The sequence below is a fragment of the Heterodontus francisci genome, chromosome 42 (genome assembly GCF_036365525.1).
Source record: "Heterodontus francisci isolate sHetFra1 chromosome 42, sHetFra1.hap1, whole genome shotgun sequence".
NCBI classification, from domain to species: Eukaryota; Metazoa; Chordata; class Chondrichthyes; order Heterodontiformes; family Heterodontidae; genus Heterodontus; species Heterodontus francisci.
The window spans coordinates 11,418,917-11,445,119 of NC_090412.1; the positions used below are offsets into that span (position 1 = coordinate 11,418,917).

The 26,203-nt window shown below is 44.0% G+C and overlaps 1 protein-coding gene across 2 annotated transcripts in view; it reads left to right on the forward strand.

Annotated features, from left to right (window-relative positions):
- The window catches only part of parga (poly (ADP-ribose) glycohydrolase a), a 197,566-nt gene that overhangs the window by 78,034 nt on the left and 93,329 nt on the right, over positions 1 to 26,203 (forward strand). For both annotated transcript variants that reach the window (XM_068020563.1, XM_068020562.1), the window contains exons 9-10: positions 3,471 to 3,563; positions 25,374 to 25,531. In XM_068020563.1, the coding sequence (XP_067876664.1) occupies positions 3,471 to 3,563; positions 25,374 to 25,531 (251 nt within the window). The remainder of the gene's footprint in view (positions 1 to 3,470; positions 3,564 to 25,373; positions 25,532 to 26,203) is intronic.

Sequence of the window (26,203 nt, forward strand, 5' to 3'; positions counted from 1 at the left end):
GGTTGTTGATGCACTGGTACCAGAATTGCAGTAAAAAAATGAATTACTGTGAGCTACTATTGAAGTAACTGAGGGCTCTGCTTAGATGTACTCATGCTTCATTATTGCCCTGTACAGGTTGGACGAAGCTAATCTTTGAACATTTTTTATTTGTTCATGGGATGTGGGCGTTGCTGGCTAGACCAGCATTTATTGCTCATCACTAATTGCCCTTGAGAAGGTGGTGGTGAGCTGCCTTATTGAACCGCTGCCATCCTTGGGGTGTAGTTACACCAACAGTGCTGTTAGGAAGGGAGTTCCAGGATTTTGACCCAATGACTGTGAAGGAACAGCGATATAGTTCCAAGTCAAGATGGTGTGTGGCTTGGAGGGGAAGTTGCAGGTGGTGGTGTTCCCATACATCTGCTGCCCTTGTTCTTCTAGGTGGTAGAGGTCATGGATTTGGAAGGTACTGTCAAAGGAGCCTTGGTGAGTTGCTGCAGTGCGTCTTGTAGATGGTACACATTGCTGCCACTGTGCATCAGTGCTGAAGGGAGTGAATGTTGGAGATGGTGGATGGGATGCCAATCAAGTGGCTGCTTCGTCCTGAATGGTGTTGAGCTTTTGAGTGTTGTTGGAGCTGCACCCATCCAGGCAAGTGGAGATTATTCCATCACGCTCCTGACTTGTGCCTTGTAGATGGTGGACAGGCACTGGGGAGACAGGAGGTGAGTTACTCTCCTCAGAATTCCCAGCCTCTGACCTGCTCTTGTAGCCACGGTATTTATGTGGCAGGTCCAGTTCAGTTTCTGGTCAATGGTAGCCTTCCCAGAATGTTGGTAGTGGGGGAATTCAGCAATGGTAATTCCATTGAATGTCAAGGGAGATGGTTAGATTCTCTCTTGTTGGAGATGGTCATTGCCTGGCATTTGTGTGGCGCAAATGTTACTTGCCACTTATCAGCCCAAGCCTGGATGTTGTCTCGGTCTTGCTGCAACTGGACCCGGGCTACTTCAGTATCTGAGGAGTCGTGAATGATACTGAACATTGTGCATCAGCGAATCATCAGCGAACATTCTCACTTCTGACTTTATGATGGAGGGAAAGTCATTGATGAAGCAGCTGAAGAGGGTTGGGCCTAGAGCACTACCCTGAGGAACTCCTGCAGTGATGTCCTGGGACTGAGATGATTGACCTCCAACAAACACAACCATCTTCCTTTATGCTAGGTATGACTCCAATCAGCGGAGAGCTTTCCCCCGTTTTGCTCGGGCTCCTTGATGTCATACTCAGTCAAATGCTGCCTTGATGTCAAGGGCAGTCACTCTCATCTCACTTCTGGAGTTAAGCTTTTTTGTCCATGTTTGGATCAAGGCTGTAATGAGGTCAGGAGCTGAGTGGCTCTGGTGAAACCCAAACTGAACATCAGTGAGCAGGTTATTGCTGAGCAAGTGCCGCTTGATGGTACTGTCGACAACCCCTTCCATCACTTAGCTGTTGATCGAGAGTAGACTGATCGTGTGGTAATTGACCAGGTTGGATTTGTCCTGCTTTTTGTGGACAGGACATAGCTGAGCAATTTTCCACATTGCTGGGTAGATGCCAGTGTTGTAGCTGTACTGGAACAGCTGGGCTCGGGACGCAGCTAGTTCTGGAGCACAAATCTTCAGTACTATTGACGGAATGTTGTCAGGGCCCGTAGCCTTTGCAGTATCCAGTACCTTCAGCTGTTTCTTGATATCACGTGGAGTGAATCGGATTGACTGAAGACTGGCATCTATGATGCTGGGGACCTCAGGAGGAGGCTGAGATGGGCCATCCACTCGGCACTTCTGGCTGAAGATGGATGCCAATGCTTCAGCCTTGTCTTTTGTACTAAAAACAAGAAATGCTGGAACCACTCAGCAGGTCTGGCAGCATCTGTGAAAAGAGAAGCAGAGTTAACGTTTCGGGTCGGTGACCCTTCTTCGGAACCCTTTGTCTTTTGTACTGATGTGCTGGGCTCCCCCATCATAGAGCATGGGGATATTTGTGGAGCTTTCTCCTCCTGTTTGTTGTTTAATTGTCCACCACTTGGCTGTTATAAAACCTTATTGAAAAGTGACCACACAGTGCAATTCTGGTGCACAGCTTGCATTTTGCTAAATATTATTGGTCTTGTGCTAGTAGGTGCAGTGTAGTGATAATGCAAGAGAGACACTATGAACAGTGATACTTTTCTCTGTGGGATCTGTACTGTCTTGCTATTTGATTGGAGCATTCAGTACAAAAAAAGCTCTTTCTTGCCTCCTTTCTCTCCATTTGCTTCACTCATCCTTTTTCCTGTCTGTTTACCTGATTTCTGCCTGATAGATTTTCTTGTCATTTAGTGATTTAATTCTGCTCCTTGTTTTTGCCATAGTGTCACATATGAGTGCCCAGAACAAACAGTTGGTGATGTTATTCTGGTTTTCAGTAGAACTTGAACATTGAGGTGGCTAGTATGTTGCAATCTGCCATGTGTAAATTGTTCCACCATGCTGAAGGCATATGTCCCTTGAATAGCTAAATTTGGGATGAGGACTACCAGAAGGCATTGCCTGGAAGCTAGACGTAAGAAGCGTTGTGCCTATATTCAGGACCAAGTCTTTACCATAATTCCTGGATGGGTAAACAATTAGAAGCTTACTCATGCTTCGTGCTGAAAATCAATGTTTCAGCTGCTAAAAGTTCAACAGGATCCAGAGCACACAACCTGAATCATTGGGTCTGCCAATCCTGCATTTAATTTCTTATGGGTTTATGAAGAGAGTGTATCTCTGAGGAGAGAGCCTGCACTTAATAACCGGCAAACAAAATTGTACCTCTGAATTTCCCAGTAGCTTGGTTGAGGACTCCTAGATAATGAATAATGTAATGAATTTTCTTTCTTGCCTGCTACACAGCTGGTTGAGCAAAGAAAATATATCTACCTTGGGTCAGCTCAGGGACGTAAGACATGCCTATTATTCACACTTTTGTGATGCTACATAAACTGCTGTTACTCGTGTTATACATTTCAAAACAAATATTTAGAAATAACTACCAAAATATATGTTTTTAATGTTGAAAAATAGTTGAAACTGTAGTAGACCCATTAGTAGACCTCACTAATAGTTCTGATGAAGGGTCACTGACCTGAAACATTAACTCTGCTTCTCTCTCCACAGATGCTGCCAGATCCGCTGAGTATTTCCAGCATTTCTTGTTTTTATATCACTAATAGTGAGTTATTTCTGGAAGTAATAGGGCTTTTTTTATTTTATCTACCCTGTGAAATCTTTTAACACCTCAGGTAAATTATGCAGTAATAATGTAATTTCATGGCAATAATTTTACTAACATGTTTACTATAATGTATTGCATGATGAAGTGCCCTTATCATCTTTCTGCCCCAGGGTTCTACAGTACTGCTACATAGGACATGGGTTGAATTTTTGCAACAATTTACAAAATTTTTTTTTTTTTTTTAGGATTTAAATGATGTTGAAACACAGCACCTTCTGCAGTCCCTTTTGCCTGAAATGGCTGAATTAGCTCTACGACTACCAACTCTTTGTACACAGGTAGGTAACAAAACTCAACGCGGCTTGAAGATTCATTTCTTGAAGCCTGAACAAATTTATGTAAATTATAAATAATAGCAGGAGTCAGGCTGTTGGGCCTGGGTTATATTTTTTGTAAACTGTCATTATTACTCCTTTGTCATTTCAAATTAAGAATAGTACAATTAAAAAGAGCAGAGCACACCATAATGAGAGAGCATGGTAATCAAAAGCGAAAGAGGCTTTTGGGTTGGTAAACAAATCAGTTTTTTTAATTATCTAATTCTGTCCAAAGGTGGGAATAATCTTCAGCAGTAAGATATTAATTTACGTAGATGGATAGGTATTATGTACATCGAGTATAGTACATTTAAACAACAAGCGTACCTCACAATGGCATCCGGCTGCTGAAATCATTGTTACATTTCGACTGGTCAACTCTACTTGGGGCTGAGGCATATTGCTGGAGGCAGACAAAAGGGAGCTTGAGGGCAGCATAAAGGGAACTTTCATCTTGCATCTGACTTTGCTCTGCCTGATCTGGGAATACTTAGTGCTCACAGTGAATGTTTAAAATGGAACAGACCAGCATATAATGAGCACAAAAACACCCAACTAAAGGGTCTGTTAAGCTGACTAGTGATTAATGTGAGTCATCACGGAAAATAGCTGACCGAAGTCATGTAAATATATCTAAATTACTAACCTAACAGCAAATGTTTTGCATTCCAGCAACTAATTTGGCTCTACAGTATTGAAGTGTTTTAAATCTTGAATATTATCGAAGTTATCATTTGGTAGCACTCTTGCTAGCTGTGAGTCAGAGAGATATGGGTTCAAGCAGCACTGCAAACTTGACTGGCATTTCAGCAAGAGCTGCAATTATGAAGGTACTGTCTTTCTGATGAGACATTAAACTGAAGTCCAGCCTCCTTGTTCAGATGGACAGGAGAGATCTCATTGCGCTATTCAAAGAAGAACAAAAAGTTCTCGATGCACTGGACAACATTTTTCCTCCAACCACAGATTAATTGGCCATTTAGTTATTTGCTGTTCGTGAAACCTTGTGATTCACAAATTGGCTGCTTTGCTTGCCAACGTAATAGTGACTCAAAGTAATTCATTGGCTACAATGTGCTTTGGAAAATCCTGAGAATGTGGAATGTGATATGGTATTATATAAAAAATATTTTCTTCTTTCTTTAATTATCAAAATTGCTTTTCTATTTATTTGCCAAATTAACTGTTTGGTTTCTATATTCAATTAAATAGATTGCAATACAGTTAGGTCTTTATGGCATGAATTGTGTTTCAATGTATGGCAGCAGCAACTCAAGATAAATAGGCTCTACACTAAAATTTAGGTAGAATATCACAACACAGGGACTTTCAAGTATGCTACATTGAAAATAATATTAGGTGCAGACATTACGGTTAAGTCACAACTTTATCATGCAAAATTAATATTTTGTACAATTTTATGGATGCATAAAGTAGCATGAACGAGAGTAACACACAGGAAAGTACTTTTACAGCATATTTAAAATGGGACTAAATATAGTGGTTATGCCATGGTCTAAAGTTAACTAATGTGATTAAATTACCTTCAATAGCCATTTCCTTTGTTTAACCACATTTGGCCTGTCTGTTTTTTTTTCTATTTCTGTTTATCTTTCCTCACATGTAGATTTTTTTTAAATCAGTGTTACCAAGTCAGCTAAATGTTTAATTCTGCTAGCATGTTGAGACTGACATACTGGGTCAGACAGAAACACCGATTTGTCCCATGTGAAAAGCTGTGTCTTTGAACAATTTGAGAGCACTGTCCTTTTTTTTTCTTTGGTGCTGATCTAAAGTCAGCATTAATTCCCTAAACCAGTGTCAGGTTTGTAAACAGCCATACTTGACTGCTACTATCTTGGAGAATTGATGGCAGCTCAAGATTGTCAACCTTTTTCTTCATGGATGACTATCTCCATTGTTTGAGACCAACAGCTCACTGACACTGTTATTGACTTCAGCTGAGTGTAAGTCAGTGACTGCAACTGACCTGCTGCATCTTGGTCTCCTGAGGTAGCCTAGGCATGGAGGAGCCCAGGTGGCAACCTTGCTCCTAGTGGGATATTTTTCTTTTTCAATTTATACTTGGATGAAAAGAGGAAATATTGAACAGCACTTTCTCTTTTAAAATTGCTTTGTATTACTTACTACTAAATGCATTTGGTTGAATGTGAGTTGTCTGTTTTGAATTTCTTCTTATGTGCAGTCAGCATTTTGTGTTGGATTGAGCTTAAAATGTTCACCTCCTTCAAATGTAGAATTATTTTTAAAGCTCAGTCTTTCTGCCTATTTGACTTGTTTCAGTTGCAGATTAGTTTGAAGCTATCAATGCTAGGAATGGAACGATTTTGCAATTTCTGAACCAAGTATCTATTCAACATTTCTATGTCAGGAATATTGTCGGTAAATACATGGTAAAGCTGGCTCTGCTCTGCTCCAATCATATTTCCCAATCTCACAGTTCACCAACTGTGTCAGTGTGACATTTCCATTTTTCTCACCAGCCATTCTTGTGACCTCCCTGAGTAAAGAAGATCCATCACTGTCCACTGATGGGCTTTAAACTGCTGTCTATGAGCAGTGATCTAGTAAGATTACATGGGGGTTAAATGTGATAATCCCCAAAACAGGGGTGGGGATTAAAGGCCTGCTACCTGACCCGAACCCAACGGGACGCAACGACGTGTCGGGTTCGGGTCGCTCTTCCGGGTCCAACTTTTGGGCTCAGGTCGGACACATAAAGTAAGTATTGCATTTTGCTCTGCTGGTAAGTGTTAAAAGTTAAAAAACCTACCTGAGCTGGGAGTCCGGGACGTCAGGGAGGGAAACTCTGAGTTTGCGCAGTGAGCGTCTCTATGACATCATCATGCTCGTACTGCAGCTTCCTGCAGATTCGGAGTCGCAAGGTAGGTAATGTGAACATTCCGGTGATTGGGTTGGGCTTGGGTCGGGTCGGGTGTGGGGAAAAATGGAGGGACTCGGGCGGGGTCGGGCTCAGGTCTAGGTCCAGGTCCGATGTGGTTCGTTCGGGTCGGGTTTTTATTCCCTGACCTGAGCAGGCCTTTAGTGGGGATTGTGATGTGCAATTAACCCACGCCCATTGATTATGATCCACCAAAGTCATCAGCCATATCCTTGTTGCCCAGTAGCCACCTTTTGGTTTGCTGTGGTGGCTCAGATGTAACTGCACAGCAGACTGCTGCAGAATGAAGTCATTATGACTCTGACCAGGATACCAGGCATTGACTTGCATGATTTGCTGCGTATGGTCATACATTGAGGGTGTGGAATACTTTTCTGTTCCTGCATAGGGACGAGTAGACATGCAGCACCCACCAAAGCGATGCACATGCAGCCAGTGGCACCTTGCACCATGGGGAAGTCTGTAATGCTCCACCTGCTTCTCTCTGGAAAGAGATAATGAAATGTACTTAGCTCTCATTGAGTAAAGATCCTCTGTGACCTCCCTTACACAACAGTGGACAGCAAACTGCAAGATGTTGCAAATATCTCCAGCTACAGCCTGGGAGGAGCCAGGCACATAAAAGTTTGTTGCCAAGGTCACCTTCACAGTCATTGGCAATGTGATCCTTGACCTGCTCTGAGGTTGCAGTTATGACTGCCGGAGGTGGCAGATTTCAGTGTGGACATCCTTAATGAAGCTCGGATGTCTCTTACTTTGTTCTGTGCTGAGGTTTAGGTAGGCGAACTGCTCCCTGAACATCCTGGATGGATATGGACTCCTGCTGATAGCCCTCTTACCCCTCCTAGTCCTTCCCCTTTCAGCAGCTTGCCCTGTTCTGTGTGGCCTCTGACCATTCTCCAAGTCATGCTGTATTCCAAGGGGATGCCTATTAGTGGACCCACATCTGGGAGCAACTGGTTTGTGCAGAAGCCTTGAAGTCAGCAAAAACTCCTTTAGCATCTGCAACAACATACCCTCTAGACTTTTGCTACCTTAAATATCTCTAGAAAGCACCGAACATTTGTAGAATCGAAGCAACAGCCTAAAGAAATCAACCAGCAACTAACCTGTAAGTAGTTAATGATCGCTTTAAATAGCACGGGGTGGGGTGGAGAGGGAATCCTTCTGTCTGCCGAAAGCGTGTCCAGCTGTACGAAATTGTGAAAGGGTGTTAGCTGGAACTTTGAGCTCCAAAATGGCACCAGTGGTGTCAAATCAGCGTTGGACACTGATTGACGTCATGATCTGCCTGCTCTACATACTTCCAGTGGACATTCACTGCGTACACGAGCGCAGTCATCAATATGGTATCCGGTGTGATTAGCTCCATAAGCGTATGTGTGCATGCCACTGATGCTATTTTGGAACTCACAGGGTAATCTCAGTGCCCAAAACATGGCACAAACGATCCCAATTTCTCATTCCTTAACTTCTTGAAATGGAGCAGTGCCACATTAACTTTTATGTCATTTTTCTGGACAGTGCCTTCCATTAAGTACTGTTTTTATTTAACACGATGGTGAAGCTCTTTGTGCGGTAAATGGCAGAAATCAGATTTGAAGTAACAAAGGCACTGTAGTGGTTCCTTAGTGCTTGTGACCTATCACAGATCCATCACTATCCACTGACAGAAAATTGAGTGGTTAAATATGGATCAATAAAGATGCTGCTCATTCTTCAGGGTTGATTGGAATCTGTTAGCGATTGCCAAGGACTTAATGTGGAGAGTAATGATTAGTTGTTGCCAAGTGTTCATACGTACTTTGTTCTGGCTGAGGACTGTAAATCAACCTGTTGATAATGTGGAAAAATAATTGTTGTTAGTCATTCTGAACCAATTTATAGTTTCTGCTAATATTTAAGAAAGAAGATAGACTTTTTGTAGTCTTGAAATCTCCTGTATGCCTTTCTGCAGGTACATCCATTCATGATGGTTAAATTCAATCCAGACCATTTAAAAAATCCTAATACCTTCTACTAATTTCATTGTATTATTTGCTTGGGAGAAGATTTAACCATATTCCACTTGCACAGCTTTATTTTACTTTATTGTTGTTGTTAGTCTTTCACATATGTAATTCAACACTGGAGAGAGCAAAATTCGAGGATTTTTAAAAAATATATATTTTTCCTCCCTCGAATTTTCTCTTCTCTGCTGCTGAAGACACTGACTCATGCTGGGATCAGTTTCTGTAGCCGCTTTAGGTGTCTCATCCAAATGCTGCTTTTCTTGTAGTAGTTGACTCGTGACTAAGGTCAGAACATGTGGAGTTAAGGGGCAAGTAACTGAATGGATAGCAAGCCAGCGACAAACCAGAAGAGAGAGCAGGGTTAAAGGTAGTAATTCAAACTGGCAAAAGGTGGGAAGTACTGTTCCAATAGAATCTGTGCTGGACCCACTGTTCACTACTTACATAAATAATTTGGACTCTAGAATCAGAAGTACAATTTCAAAATTTGCAGACAACACCAAATTGGAGGGGAGGGTAGTTAATACAGAAGAGAATTGCTACTGGAGGACATTAATAAACTTTCAGAATGGGATTGTAATTGGCAAATGCATTTCAATATGGATAAATGGGAGGTGGTACATTTTGGTCAGAAGAATTAGAAGGCCACATTCTCCCTGGAAAATGTGTTTAAATGGGGTGGAATAGCAGAGGGATCTTAGGGCACAGATACACAAATCACTAAAATTAGTGATGCAAGGTAATAAGGCCATTTTGAAAAAAAAGCAACAAAGCACTGGTGTTCATTTCCAGAGGTATAGAATTGAAATTTAGAGAAATAATGTTAAACTTGTAAGCACCGTGGTTAGACCACAGTTGGCGTACTCCATATTATCAAAGGGATCGAGAAGTACTGGATAAGGTGCAAAAAGATTTACTAGGATGATACCAGAACTGAGAGCTAATACCTATTAGGAAAGATTGAACATGCTGGGAAAGTTTTCTCTAGAAAAAATTCTGAGGGTGACCTATTAGAGGGTGGATGTAAAGGAAATGTTTCCACTTGCTGGGGAGATCAGAACTTGGGACCATAAATATAAGATAGTCTCTAGTAAATCCAATGGTTGGGGAAAATAGTCTGTTTCCATGCTGTGACTTGATGGGCTGAATTTTATTGGACACGGTGGCGCCCTTTGAACTCAGCAGGGCGTCTGCATTCGCCAGCCGCCACCGAGCCCCCGTGATATTAATCACAGGGGCTCATTAGAATCACGGCGCCAAGCTGCCCCCCCCCCCATTTTACGCGGGGTGAAGCGGGACATTCGGCGCAGTGTGAGAGTCTTTGACAGTTGTGCAGCAGATGCTGGGGTCCTATTTTAAGCACTGTAGCACCTGCTTCCTGACAGCTGTCAAAAAGAAATACTTACCTGACTGCTGAAGAGTGGGGCTGCTGTCAATCTGACAGCAAAGCAGAAAGTGCTGCAGAAATCCAGCAGTCAGGCAGTATCTGTGGAGAGAGAAGCAGAGTTAACTTGTCCAAGTTCACAGACCTGGAAGTTAACTCTACTTCTCTCTCCACAGATGCTGCCTGACCTGCTGAGTGATCCCAGCACTTTCCGCTTTATTGTCTACGTACTTACCCTGCTGTGTCCCAGTGTCCTGTGAAGTTGCAATCCTCTTCTCCCACTCAAGTGTAACATTCCTTCTTGTAGGCATGCCGCACCTGGATGCATAATCTTAATTTTGCACATTCCAGGATGTGGGATTTACATAGACCATAAAAGGTATTACAGAGTTTTACAGAGAACACACTGACACAAATGGGAATGCACGGGTGTCACAGCAATGTAAATACGTCTTTCACTAAATGTTCCTCACCAACATGTGTGTCCTTTTCTCTGTGGGAATGGTGTGTGCCAGCATGTAGCATCAATGTCGCATCCCTTTGCACCGTTGGCTCTTCAGGAGAGCCAACGTATGCAGTAACAGCATTGCCATGCCACCATTGCTCATGAGCGTCTCCACAGACTCAGTGACATGGACATTGGCTCAGCCAGCTGCTACTTGTAATGGTTTACACAGGGATGCAGCAGATGTGGACTGGTGCACAGCAGGTGAGTGAGGGTGATGTGTGGCTTGCAAAGCTCATGTCGATTCCTATGGAGCAGACAGCCTTTATCTGATAAGCCACTTCCATACATCCCTAACTCACTGCTAGTCCTGCGTGCAGAGCCTGGGTGCTATCTGCCCTCCCATGCGTCTCTCATGTTGTAGGTCTTCAGCTTCCTCATAGTCCGAGGAGGACTCCTGTTGACGTCTCTCCTCATAATGCCAGGCCTGGCCCCTATTGGGTGCGTACTTCTGCAGAGCAGCAAAGAAAGGAGCTGGCCTTTTCGGCCCGTGGTACAGGGCATCACCCTATCCATCCAAGCATTGGAGGCGCTCTTCAAGCATGCCGATCTCCTGCTCAGTGGTGGCTCATGTAGCTCAGTGGCTGGCATTCTATCTCTCCTCTGCAGCAGTGGTGGAGTCTCTCACTGGTGTCGGGAGCCATGTCTGCAAAGGATAGTCCTTATCTCCAAGAAGCCACCCCTCCATCTGAGCCAGTTCAGTGAACAGCGGTGGCAGCTGGGACTGGCACAAGACCCAGGCGTCATGGCAGTTGTCTGAGAAACGGTCACACATTCGCTGCAAGCAGCCACGGTGGTCATATACCAGCTTCAGCTAGATTGAGAGGGCTCCTTTAATGGTGATTTCTGCAGGTGGTAGCCTGGCAGTAGGCCTGATGGCCACATGAGTGCAGTCTATGAACATTATAACCTATGGTTATCTGGCAAAGGTGCCAGAACTACTGGCCCTCTGGGCCTGGCTGTAAAAGTCCGTCCTGAAGCAGACATCCTCACTGGCCCTCCAGTGCAGGGTATTGGTGACCTCCCTGATGCAGCGGTGCACTGCTGACTGTGTGACCCCACAAAGGTCTCTGGTGGGCCCCTAAAAGGCTGCTGCCACGATGAGGAACAAAGGCATGGGATGTCCACCGGAGCCCATGGGCTGCAGGTCGTCCTTGAGCAGGGCACAGAGACGTGTCACCGTCATCTCTGTATGCGCAATCTGCTCTAACACTGGTGCTCCGACATCCGATGGCATATCATGTGGGGCCTGTAGATGCACGGCAACTGTAAAAGCGGGCTCCCCTTGGGGGCTGCTGCTCACGACCGGGGCCTCTACGTGGATCGCACTTGCCTGTTGGTATTGCTTCTGGCGCATACACAGAGGATCACACAATGTAGGATGAGCCATACCTATTTCCATGTGATAAATAAAGTTGAACCCTGCATGTATTTGAAGGTTTCTAACATGGCATGGATTGGTGTTAACTGGTACATCAGCTGCTTTACTGGATCAACTATGTGGCGTGCCATGGCATTGCCCATCTTGGCCAACACTCAGAATGGCACAGTATAACCATATCAAGATCCTATCAGCTGAATCGATTGCCCCCAGCATCCAAAAAACCTTAATGCTCCTGCCCTTTCTGGCACCCTCCGCGCACACAGGGTGCCTAGTGTGTCATTGCCCCCTCACAAACACAGAGCGTACACTGTTAATGGAGGGATGGTAGACGGTAGCTCCCTTCATGCCACAGTTTTCCCTCCAGTAATCCCAGACCCCTTCCTTTCAGAATGCAGAGTTAGATTCCTGCATATCCGCCCTCCCTGCTCCCTTCCGTAATGCAGAGTGAGGACCCGTCGGCTTTTCAGATCGTGAACGGGCGGCCCGTTCAATGAAAAATCCGGCAGTGTCGGTGGAGAGGCGGCGGGCTGCATAATCAGCATAGTTAAGTAAGCATTACCATATGCTAATTGTGGTGCCGCCGTTATGCGACGGGGGGCCGCACCAAGGTCCCACCGCCGACGATAAAATGCAGCGGGTCCGTCTCGACGTCATGGGTCGAGGAGGGCCTCTCCCCGCAGCATTTTACAGGCCCACCGACCACGACCCACGGCGTCGAGGGGCTGGTAAAATTCAGCCCGATGTGTTCTGTATAATTCATTACAGGTTACAAATTGACCCTGTGCTTTCATGTTCCTTATGGCGGAGCAATGAATTACAGTTTATTTTTTTAAAGTTAAATGTTATAAGTATATACATTTTATAAACCTTAGCAAGTTAGTATAAATGTTACTTCTAATAGGACTCATCTGTCTTTGGATCAGTAATTTGGGTATTGGGTAGGCGGTGGCGTAGTGGTATTATCACTAGACTAGTAACCCAGAGACCCAGGGTATTTCTCTGGGGACATGGGTTTGAATCCTACCACTGCAGAATGTGGAATTTGAATTTAATTAATAAATCTGGAATTAAAAGCTAGTCTAATGATAGCCATGAAACCATTGTCGATTGTTGTAAAAACCCATCTGGTTCACTAATGTCCTTTAGGGAAGGAAATCTGCTGTCCGTACCTGGTCTGGCCTACATGTGACTCCAAACCCACAGCAATGTGGTTGACTCTTACATGCCCTCTGAAATGGCCTAGCAAGCCTCACAGTTGTACCTAACTGCTACGAAGTCAATAAAAAGGAATGAAACCGGACGCACCACCTGGCATCGACCTAGGCACCGGAAGTGACAACAGCAAACCCAGCCCTGTCGACCCGGCAAAGTCCTCCTTACCAACATCTGGGAGCTTATGCCAAAGTTGGGAGAGCTGTCCCACAGACTAGTCAAGCAACAGCCTGACATAGTCATACTCACGGAATCATACTTTACAATGTCCCAGACACTGCAATCACTATCCCTGGGTATGTCCTGTCCCACCGGCAGGACAGACCCACAGAGGTGGTGGCACAGTAGGGAGGGAGTTGCCCTGGGAGTCCTCAAGATCGACTCCAGACCCCATGAGGTCTTATGGCATCAGGTCAAACATGGGCAAGGTAACCTCCTACTGATTACCACCTACCGCCCTCCCTCAGCTGATGACTCAGTACTCCACCAAGTTGAACACCACTTGGAGGAAGCACTGAGGGTGGCAAGGGCACAAAATGTACTCTGGGTGGGGGACTTCAATGTCCATCACCAAGAGTGGCTCGGTAGCACCATTACTGACCTAGCTGGCCGAGTCTTAAAGGACATAGCTGCTAGTCTGGGTCTGCGGCAGGTGGTGGGGGAACCAACACGAGGGTTGACCCCGTACTCACCAATCACCAATGCTTCTGTCCATGACTGTATTGTTAGGAGTGACCACCGCACAGTCCATGTGGAGACGAAGTCCCACCTTCACATTGAGAATACCGTCCATCGTGTTGTGTGGCACTATCACCGTGCTAAATGGGATAGATTTCGAACAAATCTAGCAATGCAAAACTGGGCATCCGTGAGGCGCTGTGGGCCATCAGCAGCAGCAGAATTGTCCTCAACCACAATCTGTAACCTCATGGCCCGGCATATCCCCCACTCTACCTTTACCATCAATCCAGGAGACGCACCCTGGTTCAATGAAGAGTGCAGGAGGGCATGCCAGGAGCAGCACCAGGCATATCTCAAAATGAGGTGTCAACCTGGTGAAGCTACAACACGGGGCTATCTTCGTGCCAAACTGCATAAGCAGCATGCGATAGACAGAGCTAAGCGATCCCATAAACAATGGATCAGATCTAAGCTCTGCAGTCCTGCCACATCCAGCCATCAATGGTGGTGGACAATTAAACAACTAACTGGAGGAGGTGGCTCCACAAATATCCCCATCCTCAATGATGGGGGAGCCCAGCACATCAGTGCGAAAGATAAGGCTGAAGCATTTGCAACAATCTTCAGCCAGAAATGCTGAGTTGATGATCCATCTCGGACTCCTCCTGAAGTCCCCAGCATCACAGATGCCAGACTTCAGCCAATTAGATTCACTCCGCGTGATATCAAGAAATGACTGAAGGCACTGGATACTGCAAAAGCTATGGGCCCTGACAATATTCCGGCAATAGTACTAAAGACCTGTGCTTCAGAACTTGCCGCGCCCCTAGCCAAGCTGTTCCAGTACAGCTACAACACTGGCATCTACCCTGCAATGTGGAAATTGCCCAGGTATGTCCTGTCCACAAAAAGCAGGACAAGTCCAACTCGGCCAATTACTGGCCCATCAACCTACTCTCAATCATCAGTAAAGTGATGGAAGGTGTCATTAACAGTGCCATCAAGCGGCACTTGCTTAGCAATAACCTGCTCAGTGACGCTCAGTTTGTGTTCCGCCAGGGCCACTCCGCTCCTGACCTCATTACAGCCTTGGTTCAAACATGGACAAAAGAGCTGAACTCAAGAGGTGAGGTGAGAGTGACTGTCCTTGACATCAAGGCAGCATTTGACCGAGTATGGCATCAAGGAGCCCTAGCAAAACTGAGGTCAATGGGAATCGGGGAAAACCCTCCACTGGCTGGAGTCACACCTAGCACAAAAGAAGATGGTTGTGGTTGTTGGAGGTCAATCATCTGAGCTCCAGGACATCACTGCAGGAGTTCCTCAGGGTAGTATCCTAGGTCCAACCATCTTCAGCTGCTTCATCAATGACCTTCCTTCAATCACAAGGTCAGAAGTGGGGATGTTCGCTGATGATTGCACAATGTTCAGCACCATTCGTGACTCCTCAGATACAGAAGCAATCCGTGTAGAAATGCAGCAAGACCTGGAGAATATCCAGGCTTGAGCTGATAAGTGTCAAGTAACATTCGCGCCACACAAGTGACAGGCAATGACCATCTCCAACAAGAGAGAATCTAACCATCTAACCTTGACATTCAACAGCATTACCATCGCTGAATCCCCCACTATCAACATCCTAGGGGCTACCATTGACCAGAAACTGAACTGGAGTAGCCATATAAATACCGTGGCTACAAGAGCAGGTCAGAGGCTAGGAATCCTGAGGCGAGTAACTCACCTCCTGACTCCCCAAAGCTTGTCCACCATCTACAAGGCACAAGTCAAGAGTGTGATGGAATACTCTCCACTTGCCTGGATGGGTGCAGCTCCAACAACACTCAAGAAGCTCGACACCATCCAGGACAAAGCAGCCTGCTTGATTGGCACCCCATCTACAAACATTCACTCCCTCCACCACCGATGCACAGTGGCAGCAGTGTGTACCATCTACAAGATGCACTGCAGCAATGCACCAAGGCTCCTTAGACAGCACCTTCCAAACCCGCGACCTCTACCAACTAGAAGGACAAGGGCAGCAAATACATGGGAACACCACCACCTGCAAGTTCCCCTCCAAGTCACACACCATCCTGACTTGGAACTATATCGCCGTTCCTTCACTGTCGCTGGATCAAAATCCTGGCGCTCCCTTCCTAACAGCACTGTGGGTGCACCTACCTCACATGGACTGCAGCGGTTCAAGAAAGCAGTTCACCACCATCTTCTCAAGGGCAATTAGGGATGGGCAATAAATGTTGGCCTGGCCAGCGTTGCCCACATCCCATGAATGAATTAAAAAAAAAATCAAATAGTTTAGTCCAAGCAGAAGACCACCTGTTTTAATAAAAGCAAAATACTGCAGATGCTGGAAATCTGAAATTAAAAACAAAAAGTGCTAGAAATACTCAGCGGATCTGGCAGCATCTGTAGAGAGAGAAGCAGAGTTAATGTTTCAGGTCAGTGACCTTTCATTAGAACTGGCAAAGGTTAGAAATGTAATGGGTTTTAAGCAAATAAAACGGGGGTGGGGGAAAAGAGAACAAAAGAGAAAGTGCTGATAGGACAGAGGGTGACAGAGAATAACTGACAAGGAGGTCATGGGACAAAGGCAAAGAGTGCTAATGGTGTGGTGAAAGACAAGGCATTAGTGCAGAGAGGGTGTTAAATGACAGAATAATGAAGAGCCCTGGCCAAAAGCACAAACGTGAAAAAAAACCGTGGGCAGGCATTTGGTAAAAAAAAATGAATGATGAAACAAACTAACATAAAATAAAAATAAAAAAAAAAGGGCCAGTCATGCTCTGAAATTATTGAACTCAATGTTCGGTCCAGTAGGCTGTAGTGTGCCTAATCAGTAAATGAGGTGCTGTTCCTCGAGCTTGCGTTGATGTTCACTGGAATACTGCAGCAAGCCCAGGACAGAGATGTGGGCATGAAAGCAGGGGAGTGTGTTGAAATGGCAAGCGACAGGAAGCTCTGAGTTATGTTTCTGGACTGAGCAGAGGTGTTCTGCAAATTAGTCACCCAGTCTGCGTTTGGTCTCCCCAATGTAAAGGAGACCGCATTGTGAGCAGCGAATACGGTATACTAAATTGAAAGAAGTACAAGTAAATCACTGCTTCACTTGAAAGGTGTGTTTGGGGCCTTGAATAGTGAGGAGAGAGAAGGTAAAAGGGCAGGTATTACACCTCCTGCAATTGCATGGGAAGGTGCTGTGGGAAGGGGACGAGGTGTTGGGGGTAATGGAGGAGTGGACCAGGGTGTTGCGGAGGTAACAATCCCTTTGGAATGCTGAAGGGAGGGGAGGGGAAGATGCGTTTGGTGGTAGCGTCACGCTGGGCGTGGCGAAAATGGAGAATGATCCTTTGGATGTGAAGGCTGGTAGGATGGAAATGAGGACAAGGGGAACCCTGTTGCGGTTCTGGGAGGGAGGGGAAGGGGTGAGGGCAGAAGTGTGGGAAATGGGCCGGTCACGGTTGAGGGCTCTGTCAACCACAGTGGTGGGGGAATCCTCAGTTGAAGATAAAGGAAGACATATCAGAAGCATTGTTGTGGAAGGTTGCATCATCAGAGCAGATGCATCGGAGATCTTGAAACTGGAAGATGGAATGGATTCCTCTACAGGAGGCAGGGGTGAGGAAGTGTAGTTGAGGTAGCTGTGGGGGTCGGTGGGCGTACAATGAATAATAATGGACAGCCTATCCCCAGAGATGGAGACAGAGAAGTCAAGGAGGGGACGGGTCGGAGATGGACCCTGTAAAGGTGAGAGAAGGGTGGAAATTGGAAGCAAAGTTGATAAAGTTTTCCAGTTCAGGGCAGGAGCGGGAAACGACACCGATATTGTCATTAAAGTCCCGGAAAAAGAGTTGGGGGAGGGGGCCTGATTAGGACTGGAACCAGGAATGTTCGACATATCCCACGAAAAGACCTTTTTTAAGGCTTTCTTGGGAAGTCATTCATAAATTATGTTATGGAGTAATTCATAAAATCATAGAAACTTACAGCACAGAAGGTGGATCTTTGGCCCATCATGCCTGTGCTAGCTCTTTGAAATAGCAGTCGTGCTTAGTTTCACATCCCTGCTTTTTGTCTGTAACCTTGTAAACATCTCATTCCCAAGTACCAGTCTAACTCCTTTTTAAAATTATTTATGGCATCTGCGTCCATCCTCTTTTCAGGTAGAACATTCCAGATCTCTATAACTCTGAGTAGAAAACATTTCTCATTTCCCCCCTAGATCTTTTGCAAATAGTTTTAAATCCATGACCTCTAGTTATTGACTCACTTGTCAAAGGGAATAATTACACTCTATCACATCTATCAAAACCTCTCCTCATCTTGACTATCTCTATTAGGTCACCTTTTAACCATCTCTGTTCCAAGGAGAACAGTCCTAATTTTTCCAACCTCTCCTCGTCCTCATCCCTGGTAAATTTCTTCTGGACCCTTTCTAAGGTCTTTACATCTTTCCTGAAGTGTGGTGCCCAGAATTTTCCACAATATTTCAGCTGAGGCCTAACCAATGATTTATGAAGTTCTAGCATAATCTCTTTATTCTCATATTCTATTCCTGTATTTATAAACCCAAGTAACCCATATGCTTTTTTAATCACCATATCGATTTGCCCTACCTCCTTTAAGGATTTGTGTATATGGACATGATTGTCTGTCTGCTCATTTACCCTTTTCAAAATCATGCATTTATCGTATACAGTCTTTCCATTTTAGTCCTCCCAAAGTGCTTCCACCTTCTTAATAAGCCTGTGTGGCATTTTGTCAATAGCCTTCCAAAGGTTCATATGTAAGTCTGCTGGACAACCTTGGTCACCTTGCCTGTAACCTCATTGAAGAATTCAATCAGCTAGTCCGACACGATGGCCAGAATTTTATGGTCCCCCCTGAGGTGGGGGGAGTGGGGGGTGCATGGAGTATTGCGTCTGGTGGGGGGTGGAGGGCCTGTTGCCAAGTGATCTTCCTGGGGTGGGGTGGGGTGGGTAGGAGGGGAGATTGACTGACGACGGCTTTCCCACCCAGAGGCCAATTGAGGCCCTTAAGTGGCCTATTAAGGGCCTCGTCCCGCTGCTGCTGGGGTAGAGTGTCAGGAAAAGGAAACCCTGCCTTTCAGCCCAGTACCAGGAGCCCCACCTCCTATACAAAATCCAGCCCAATTTTCCTTTAACAAATCCATGCTGGCTCTCCTTATCTCCTTGATTTTCCCATGCCTTTCCAAATGAAAGTTTATTTTGTTCCTGATGATGGTTTCCTATAACTTCCCCACCATCAGTGTTAGGCTAAAAGCAAAACACTGCGGATGCAGTGTTAGGCTGATTAACTTGTAGTTTCGTGGTTTATTCCTCTACCCTTTCTTAAATAGTAATATAACATTAGCAACCCATCAGTCCTCTGGTACTGCTCCTGTATCCAATGCACATTGAAAGATTGTGACCAATGCCGTTGCTATTTCTACCTTTGCTTCGTTCAGCAACCTAGGAGACATTCCATCTGGACCAGGTGACTTACCAACATTTCGTCATGCTAAACCTTTTAGTACATCTTCTCCATCTGTTACTATCTTGTCCATAACTTCCCTCTCCTCTCTTAGAGTAGCCTTTACATCATCTGCTTCCTTAGTGAAGACTGCAAAGTATTCACTTAGCAATTTTGTCATGTCCTGTACCTCTACATAAAAATTTCACTTTGGGTCCTCAATGGCCCAACTTTTTCCCTGCCTAACTGCTTACACGTTATATTTATGAAATGTTTTAGGGTTCAGTTTATTGTCTGCTAATCTTTTCTTGTAACCTCTTGTTGCTTCCCATATTAACTTTTTCAATTCCCTCCTGTACGATTTAGATATGAAGGGAAGGTTGCATAAGTTTGTTATTTTGCCAGCAGTCATGGTATATTGCAGGACATTTAAAGCTGAGAACTATTGACTGGGGCCAATTTGGTGGTGGAAATGTATGAGAAAGCTGTTTGTTTGCCTGAGACCTGGTAATCCTAAAATCTTTCTCTCTCAGTTTCTCCCTTCACCAATAATTGAATTTTGATCAGGGGCATGCATGAAACATTGGTGCTCTACAGCTAACCAGCTTCCTGACTGTGATAATTTATTTTTCATGATATTTTCAATGGATTAAATTGACTTACTATATAATAGAATTGAAAACATTTTCAAGTACTCTTATTAGAATAAATAGTATTTGTTACAGGCTTACTGTGATAAACGTTACCAAGATTTTAGTAGGCCACATAAGTTGCATTTGTATGAAGTGCATACATTTACAGCGATTCATGAGCAGTCATCTGATCCATACTAATAACTTTATTAATTGCATTAAAAATGTAACAGCATGAAAATAAATTACTTTGGCATCAGTTTTGCATCCTCATAGGATATAAATACAGGTTCAATTAATTATAATTAGTATTTACTCTTGAGTTTTGCTCAATATTTAGATTCAGTAAGCTATGTCAACCTGAGATTTGTGTGCTTGCAATATCTTCAGCTCCAGTAAATGGCAACCTTATGATGCTAGAAGTAGTTTTTTTAAAGTTTATTTAGCACACACATTTTTCTATGGCATGAGGTTAATGAAAATAGGCACAATGCAAAACTAAAAGATGCAAGTAGATATTATAAAAGTATGAAAGGGAAATGGCAAGTGTACCAAACTAGTTTGAATTATTTTAAAATCCAGGTATAACATTCAGGAGGCACTAAGACATTATTTATATTTGGAGCCTAAAGCATGCTAGCTACATCCCAGGTTAGATCAGATTAAATAATTGTGTAATTCTTCGCTGTTTAACACCTAGCGTATAAGTATGAGTCAGTGGTGTTGCAGAAACATGATTATCTTTATCATGTCTCTCTACACTGAAAATATCAGTAGCTGGCAAACCAGATCTGGAAATTGGACAACAGTTTGATTCCAACTAGTTTTGCTGGAGCTCAGCTACAGATCATATAACAAGAGGTCTGCCAGATTCCAAAGCAATTCGCAGTTGGATATCCAGGTAACACCTTTACAAGAAGTTGGAAACAAAAGTGCATGGGAATGTTTGGGTGTTCCAGTTTTCAATTGCTAGTGAAACTATGGGATGATAACGCCCGTGTGTTAAACTTTTGTTCCACATCATGTTGAACTGTACTTGTGAAATCTGTTTTCTCCTTTGTCACAAAACAGTTCATATGGTGAGCACTTCTAGCAACAACTTATTTTTTTGAAACTATCGAATGTAAAAATTTTGATTTTTAGTGATTTCTACAGCATATGCAAAAATTGTAATTTTTCAATAAATAATTTTACATATCACTAAAATAAGTAAATTTTGAGAGTATTCTGCTGCGTTAGGCTTGCCAGTTTTTACAAGTGTTGGGTGAATGGAATTATATTGAAAATTATATTGAATTTTGTGCCCCAGCAGTGTGCCTAAGCTCATCGAAAAGAGCATCCCCTACTGCAAGATAGTACATTTTGAATGCAGTCAATGCTCATGATTTCTCTGAGGGGGATTGCTCATTGTCAGCAAAACAATTCCAGTAGCTGTTCTGTTGAGACTACCAAAGTACATGACATGTAGCCAGGAAAGATTATTGAGCCCAATTTTGAAGTGAAAGTCAAGTACATAAACCAATTTCTCTTTCAACCCCTCCCCTGTTAAAAAAAAAAATACATTTTTGCCAGATATGTTGCCTAGCCATACCTCCAAATGCAGTATAAAAACAGAAGTTCCAGATCATTCTGAAAAAAAACCTAATTATTTGTAAAAGTAAAAAAAACTAATTGTTTGAATTGTGGTTGAAAACTACTTCTGTATAAACCAATGCAAAGTTGTCATTTTGTTCTTTAAATCAAAGCTTTTAACTTAATTGTTCTATGCAAACCGTCTTCTTAAACTCCTCTTCCATCCCTTCCACCCTTCCCTTCAACAATAAGTGCGAGGAGCTCATGGACTTCTTTGCCAGTAAGATCGAGACCATCCGATCAGCTGCCTAGGCTGCGTTCCTCCCTTCCACTAGCCCACCTGGCCAGACCTCCTCTAATGTTCTGCCTTGCCCTAGCCCTGAACTTGCATCTTTCTCTAGTTCCTCTCCTATCTCCCCTCATGTCCTCTCTGAGCACATCTTGTCCATGAGACCCACCTCCTGCTCTCTTGATCCTATTCCCCCTAAAATGCTGACCACCCAACCTTCCCACCTAGTCTTCATATTAGCCTGTATTGTTACCGATTCTCTTTTAACCAATCACCCCTTTGCTCGCTGGCCTTCATTGGCTCCCAATCAAGCAACGTCTTGATTTTAAATAAAAGCAAAATACTGCGGATGCTGGAAATCTGAAATAAAAACAAGAAATGCTGGAACCACTCAGCAGGTCTGGCAGCATCTGTGAAAAGAGAAGCAGAGTTAACGTTTCGGGTCAGTGACCCTTCATCGGAACTGACAAATATTAGAAAAGTCACAGGTTATAAGCAAGTGAGGTGGGGGTGAGGCAAGAGATAACAAAGGAGGTCTAGATTGGACCAGGCCACATAGCTGACCAAAAGGTCACGGAGCAAAGGCAAACAATATGTTCATGGTGTGTTGAAAGACAAAGCATTAGTACAGATTAGGTGTTAATACACTGAATATTGAACAGCAGCAAGTGCAAACCTGAAAAAAAAACAGTGGGTAAGCAAACTGAACAAACTAAGCTGAAATGAAATAAATGCAAAAAAAAAAGATTGTAAAAAAGAATGTAAAAAAAAAAGGAAGAACAAATAACTAAAAATGAAAGTAAAATGGGGGGCTGTCATGCTCTGAAATTATTGAACTCAATGCTCAGTCCGGGGTGCCTAATCAGTAGATGAGATGCTGTTCCTCGAGCTTGCGTTGATGTTCACTGGAACACTGCAGCAATCCCAGGACAGAGAGGTGAGCAGGGGGGAGTGCTGAAATGGCAAGCAACCGGAAGCTCAGGGTCCTGCTTGCGGACTGAGCGGAGATGTTCTGCAAAGCGGTCACCCAGTCTGCGATTGGTCTCCCCAATGTAGAGGAGACCACACTGTGAGCAGCGAATACAGTATACTACATTGAAAGAAGTACAAGTAAATCGCTGCTTCACCTGAAAGGAGTGTTTGGGGCCTGGGATAGTGAGGAGAGAGGAGGTAAATGGGCAGGTATTACACCTCCTGCGATTGCAGGGGAAGGTGCCATGGGACTGGGACGAGGTGGTGGGGGTAATGGAGGAGTGGACCAGGGTGTCGCGGAGGGAACGATCCCTTCGGAATGCTGACAGGGGAAGGGAGGGAAGATACGACTGGTAGTGGCATCACGCTGGAGGTGGCGGAAATGGCGGAGGATGATCCTTTGGATATGGAGGCTGATGGGGTGAAAAGTGAGGACAAGGGGAACCCTGTCATGGTTCTGGGAGGGAGGGGAAGGGGTGAGGGTAGAGGTGCGGAGAATGATTTTAAAGTTCATATTTTCCAATCCCTCCATGGCTTCACCACTCCCTATCTCTGTAATCTCCCCCAGCTCCACAATCCTCTGAGATGTCTGCGCTGCTCTAATTCTGGCCTCTTGAGCATTCCCAATTTTAATCGCTGCACCATTGGTGGGCACACCTTCAGTTGCCTAGGCCCTAAGCTCTGCAGACAGATTGAGAAGGATGAAGAGGGTTAGTTTACTTTTGTCACAGTCACAAAGGATGTCATTTGCGACTTTGTTAAGAGCCGATTTTGGTACAGTGGCAGGGGCGGAAACCTGATTGGAAGGATTCAAACATGGAGTTCCAGGGAAGATGGGAACAGATTTGGGAGGCGACAACACATTCAAGGACTTTGGAGAGGGGAGAGTAGTTTGCAAGGATAGTGGAGTTAAGGGCTGATTTTCTGAGGCGATAGGTGATAATGGCAAATTTAAAGGAGAGAGGGACAACTGAAGAGTTGGCATGGTTGACCACACCATCCTCCTCCAATACCTCTCCATTGTCGTCCAGCTGGGTGGGACTGCTGTCACCAGTTTCCATCCCTATCTATCTAATCGTAGCCAGAGTATCACCTGCAATAGCTTCTCTTTCTGCTGTCGCACTGTTACCTCTGATGTCCCCCAATGATCTTTCCTCAGTCACCTCCTATTTCTCATCTGCATACTGCCCCTCAGTAATATCATCCAAAGCACAGCGTTAGTTTTCACATGCACGTTGAGATATCCAGTGCTACCTCACCACCATCTCTCTCAACTCCTCCACTGTTGCTAAATTATCAGACCGCTTATCTGACACCCAGCATTGGATGAGCAGAAATTTCCTTCCATTAAATATTGGGAAGACTGAAGCCATCATTTTTGGTCCCCGCTCCAAACTCCATTCCCTAGCTGTTGACTCCATCCCTCTCCTAGCAACAGTCTGAGATTAAACGAGTCTGCTCGCAAGCTTGGTGTCATATTTGGATGAGATTCCGACCTCACATCTCCGCCATTACTAAGACCGCCTACTTCCACCTCCCTAACATCGCCCAACTTCACCCCTGTCACAGTTCATTTGTTGCTGAAACCCTCATTCGTGTCTTCATTACTTCTAGACTTGACATCTCCAATGCATTCCTGGATGGTCTCCCACATTCTACCCTCCATAAACTTGAAGTCATCCAAACCTCTGTGCCTGCGTCTTAACCTATCACCCCTGTGCTTGCTGACCTTCATTGGCTCCTAGTCGAGCAACGTCTTGATTTTAAAGTTCATCCTTGTTTTCAAATCCTTCCACGGCCTCGCCCTTCCCTCTCTCTGTAATTTCCTCCAGACCCACAACACTCTGAGATATCTGCGCTCCTCTAATTCTGGCCTCTTGAGCAGTCCCAATTTTAATCACTCCACCATTGGTGGCCACACTTTCAGTTGTTTGGGCCCTAAACTCTGGAATACCCTCCCCATACCCTTCTGCCTGACTACCTCCTTTAAGGCACTCCTTAAAACCTACCTCATTGACCAAGCTTTTCATAATCTGACCTAATATCTCCTTATGTGGCTCAGTGTCGTATTTTGTTTTGTAACGCTCCTGTGAAGCACCTTGGAACGTTTTATTACATTAAAGGCGCTATATAAATATAAGTTGCTACTGGTTAATCTCACAAAACTCTACTTCAAAATATGGGAATGGAAACTGAAATTCTGCTTGAATGGTGATATTTCAGTTTTATCTGTATAAGGTCCTTATAAAACTCAGTGCAAATGCACAGCCCAACATTATGACAGAAAATCAATCTGGATAAAATAGCATAATTTTTTTCGATTAACTAAAGGCATAATTATAATTTAAAGCATTAATCTTCTAAATGGCAATGAGTCAGTGTGAATTAAATAGAACAAGAAATGCCCCTTCCCTTATTCCAGATAAAAATATCCAGGCACTATTGTGACCCTTGTACAAAATATTGGGAAGGAGCCAATCTTTTTCTCCTTGAGGTTGTTTTGAAACTTTTTAAGACATTGGGAATCAGTAATACCTTGAATAATAACATTTTCCGATCAATTGAGATAAATGAGATTACTACCACAAGGCTGCTTGTAGAACGTAGCATGTTCCTAAATTGCTATATATACTACAATTTGGTAAATGTAATTTTGCTTCTCTGTTTGCTAAATTGCTAAACTAATTACCTTTGCCTTGCCTCCTTCCATGCCAGCCGATACCGCTGCTTAAACAGAAGATGAATCACTCTATCACAATGTCACAAGAACAAATAGCTTGCCTTCTGGCCAATGCCTTCTTTTGCACATTTCCTCGACGCAATAACAAAGCAAAATTCGAGTACTCTAACTTTCCGGATATAAACTTTAAGAAGTAAGTACAAAAAATTTCCTCTACTGCATACTGCAATAGTTCTTGAATTATCTAATACACAGGTTTTACAATGCCATTTCTCAAAGTGTTGAGTCAACATTATTTTGTTTTAATTTGTTGTGTGTTTCTATTATAATTTTGCATGCATGGAGAGCTGTGCTTCAGCAATATTTGAAGTTGCAGTACTGATTGTAATTTCACACGCCAGTGTACCAGACTGTCATTCATGTTATAAAACAGAAAATACTGGAAATACTCAGCAGGCCCGGTAGCATCTGTGGAGAGAGAAGCAGAGTTAATGTTTCAGGTCGATGTCCTTTTGTTAGCTATCTGACCTGCTGAGTATTTCCAGCAATTTCTGTTTTTATTTCAGATTTCCAACATCTGCAATATTTTGCTTTTGTATGAGTTATCCATGTTACCTTGGAGAGCTGCCAGTTGGAAACCATGTGCTTTGCTAGAAGAAGGGAGGAAAAAGTAAGCATTCTTGGATTGTCGTGGCCAAGTATCCAACGGTAGTTATCCAACATGTAGTTGGATAAAGAAGGAACAGCAATTGTGAATATCTGGAAAATCATCTAGGGCTAATTATCTTGGCTTAAGAAATTGTACTGAGGGAGAGGGGACAGGAAAGGAAAGAATGGCAAAGAAAGGTATATTGTTCAGAATGAG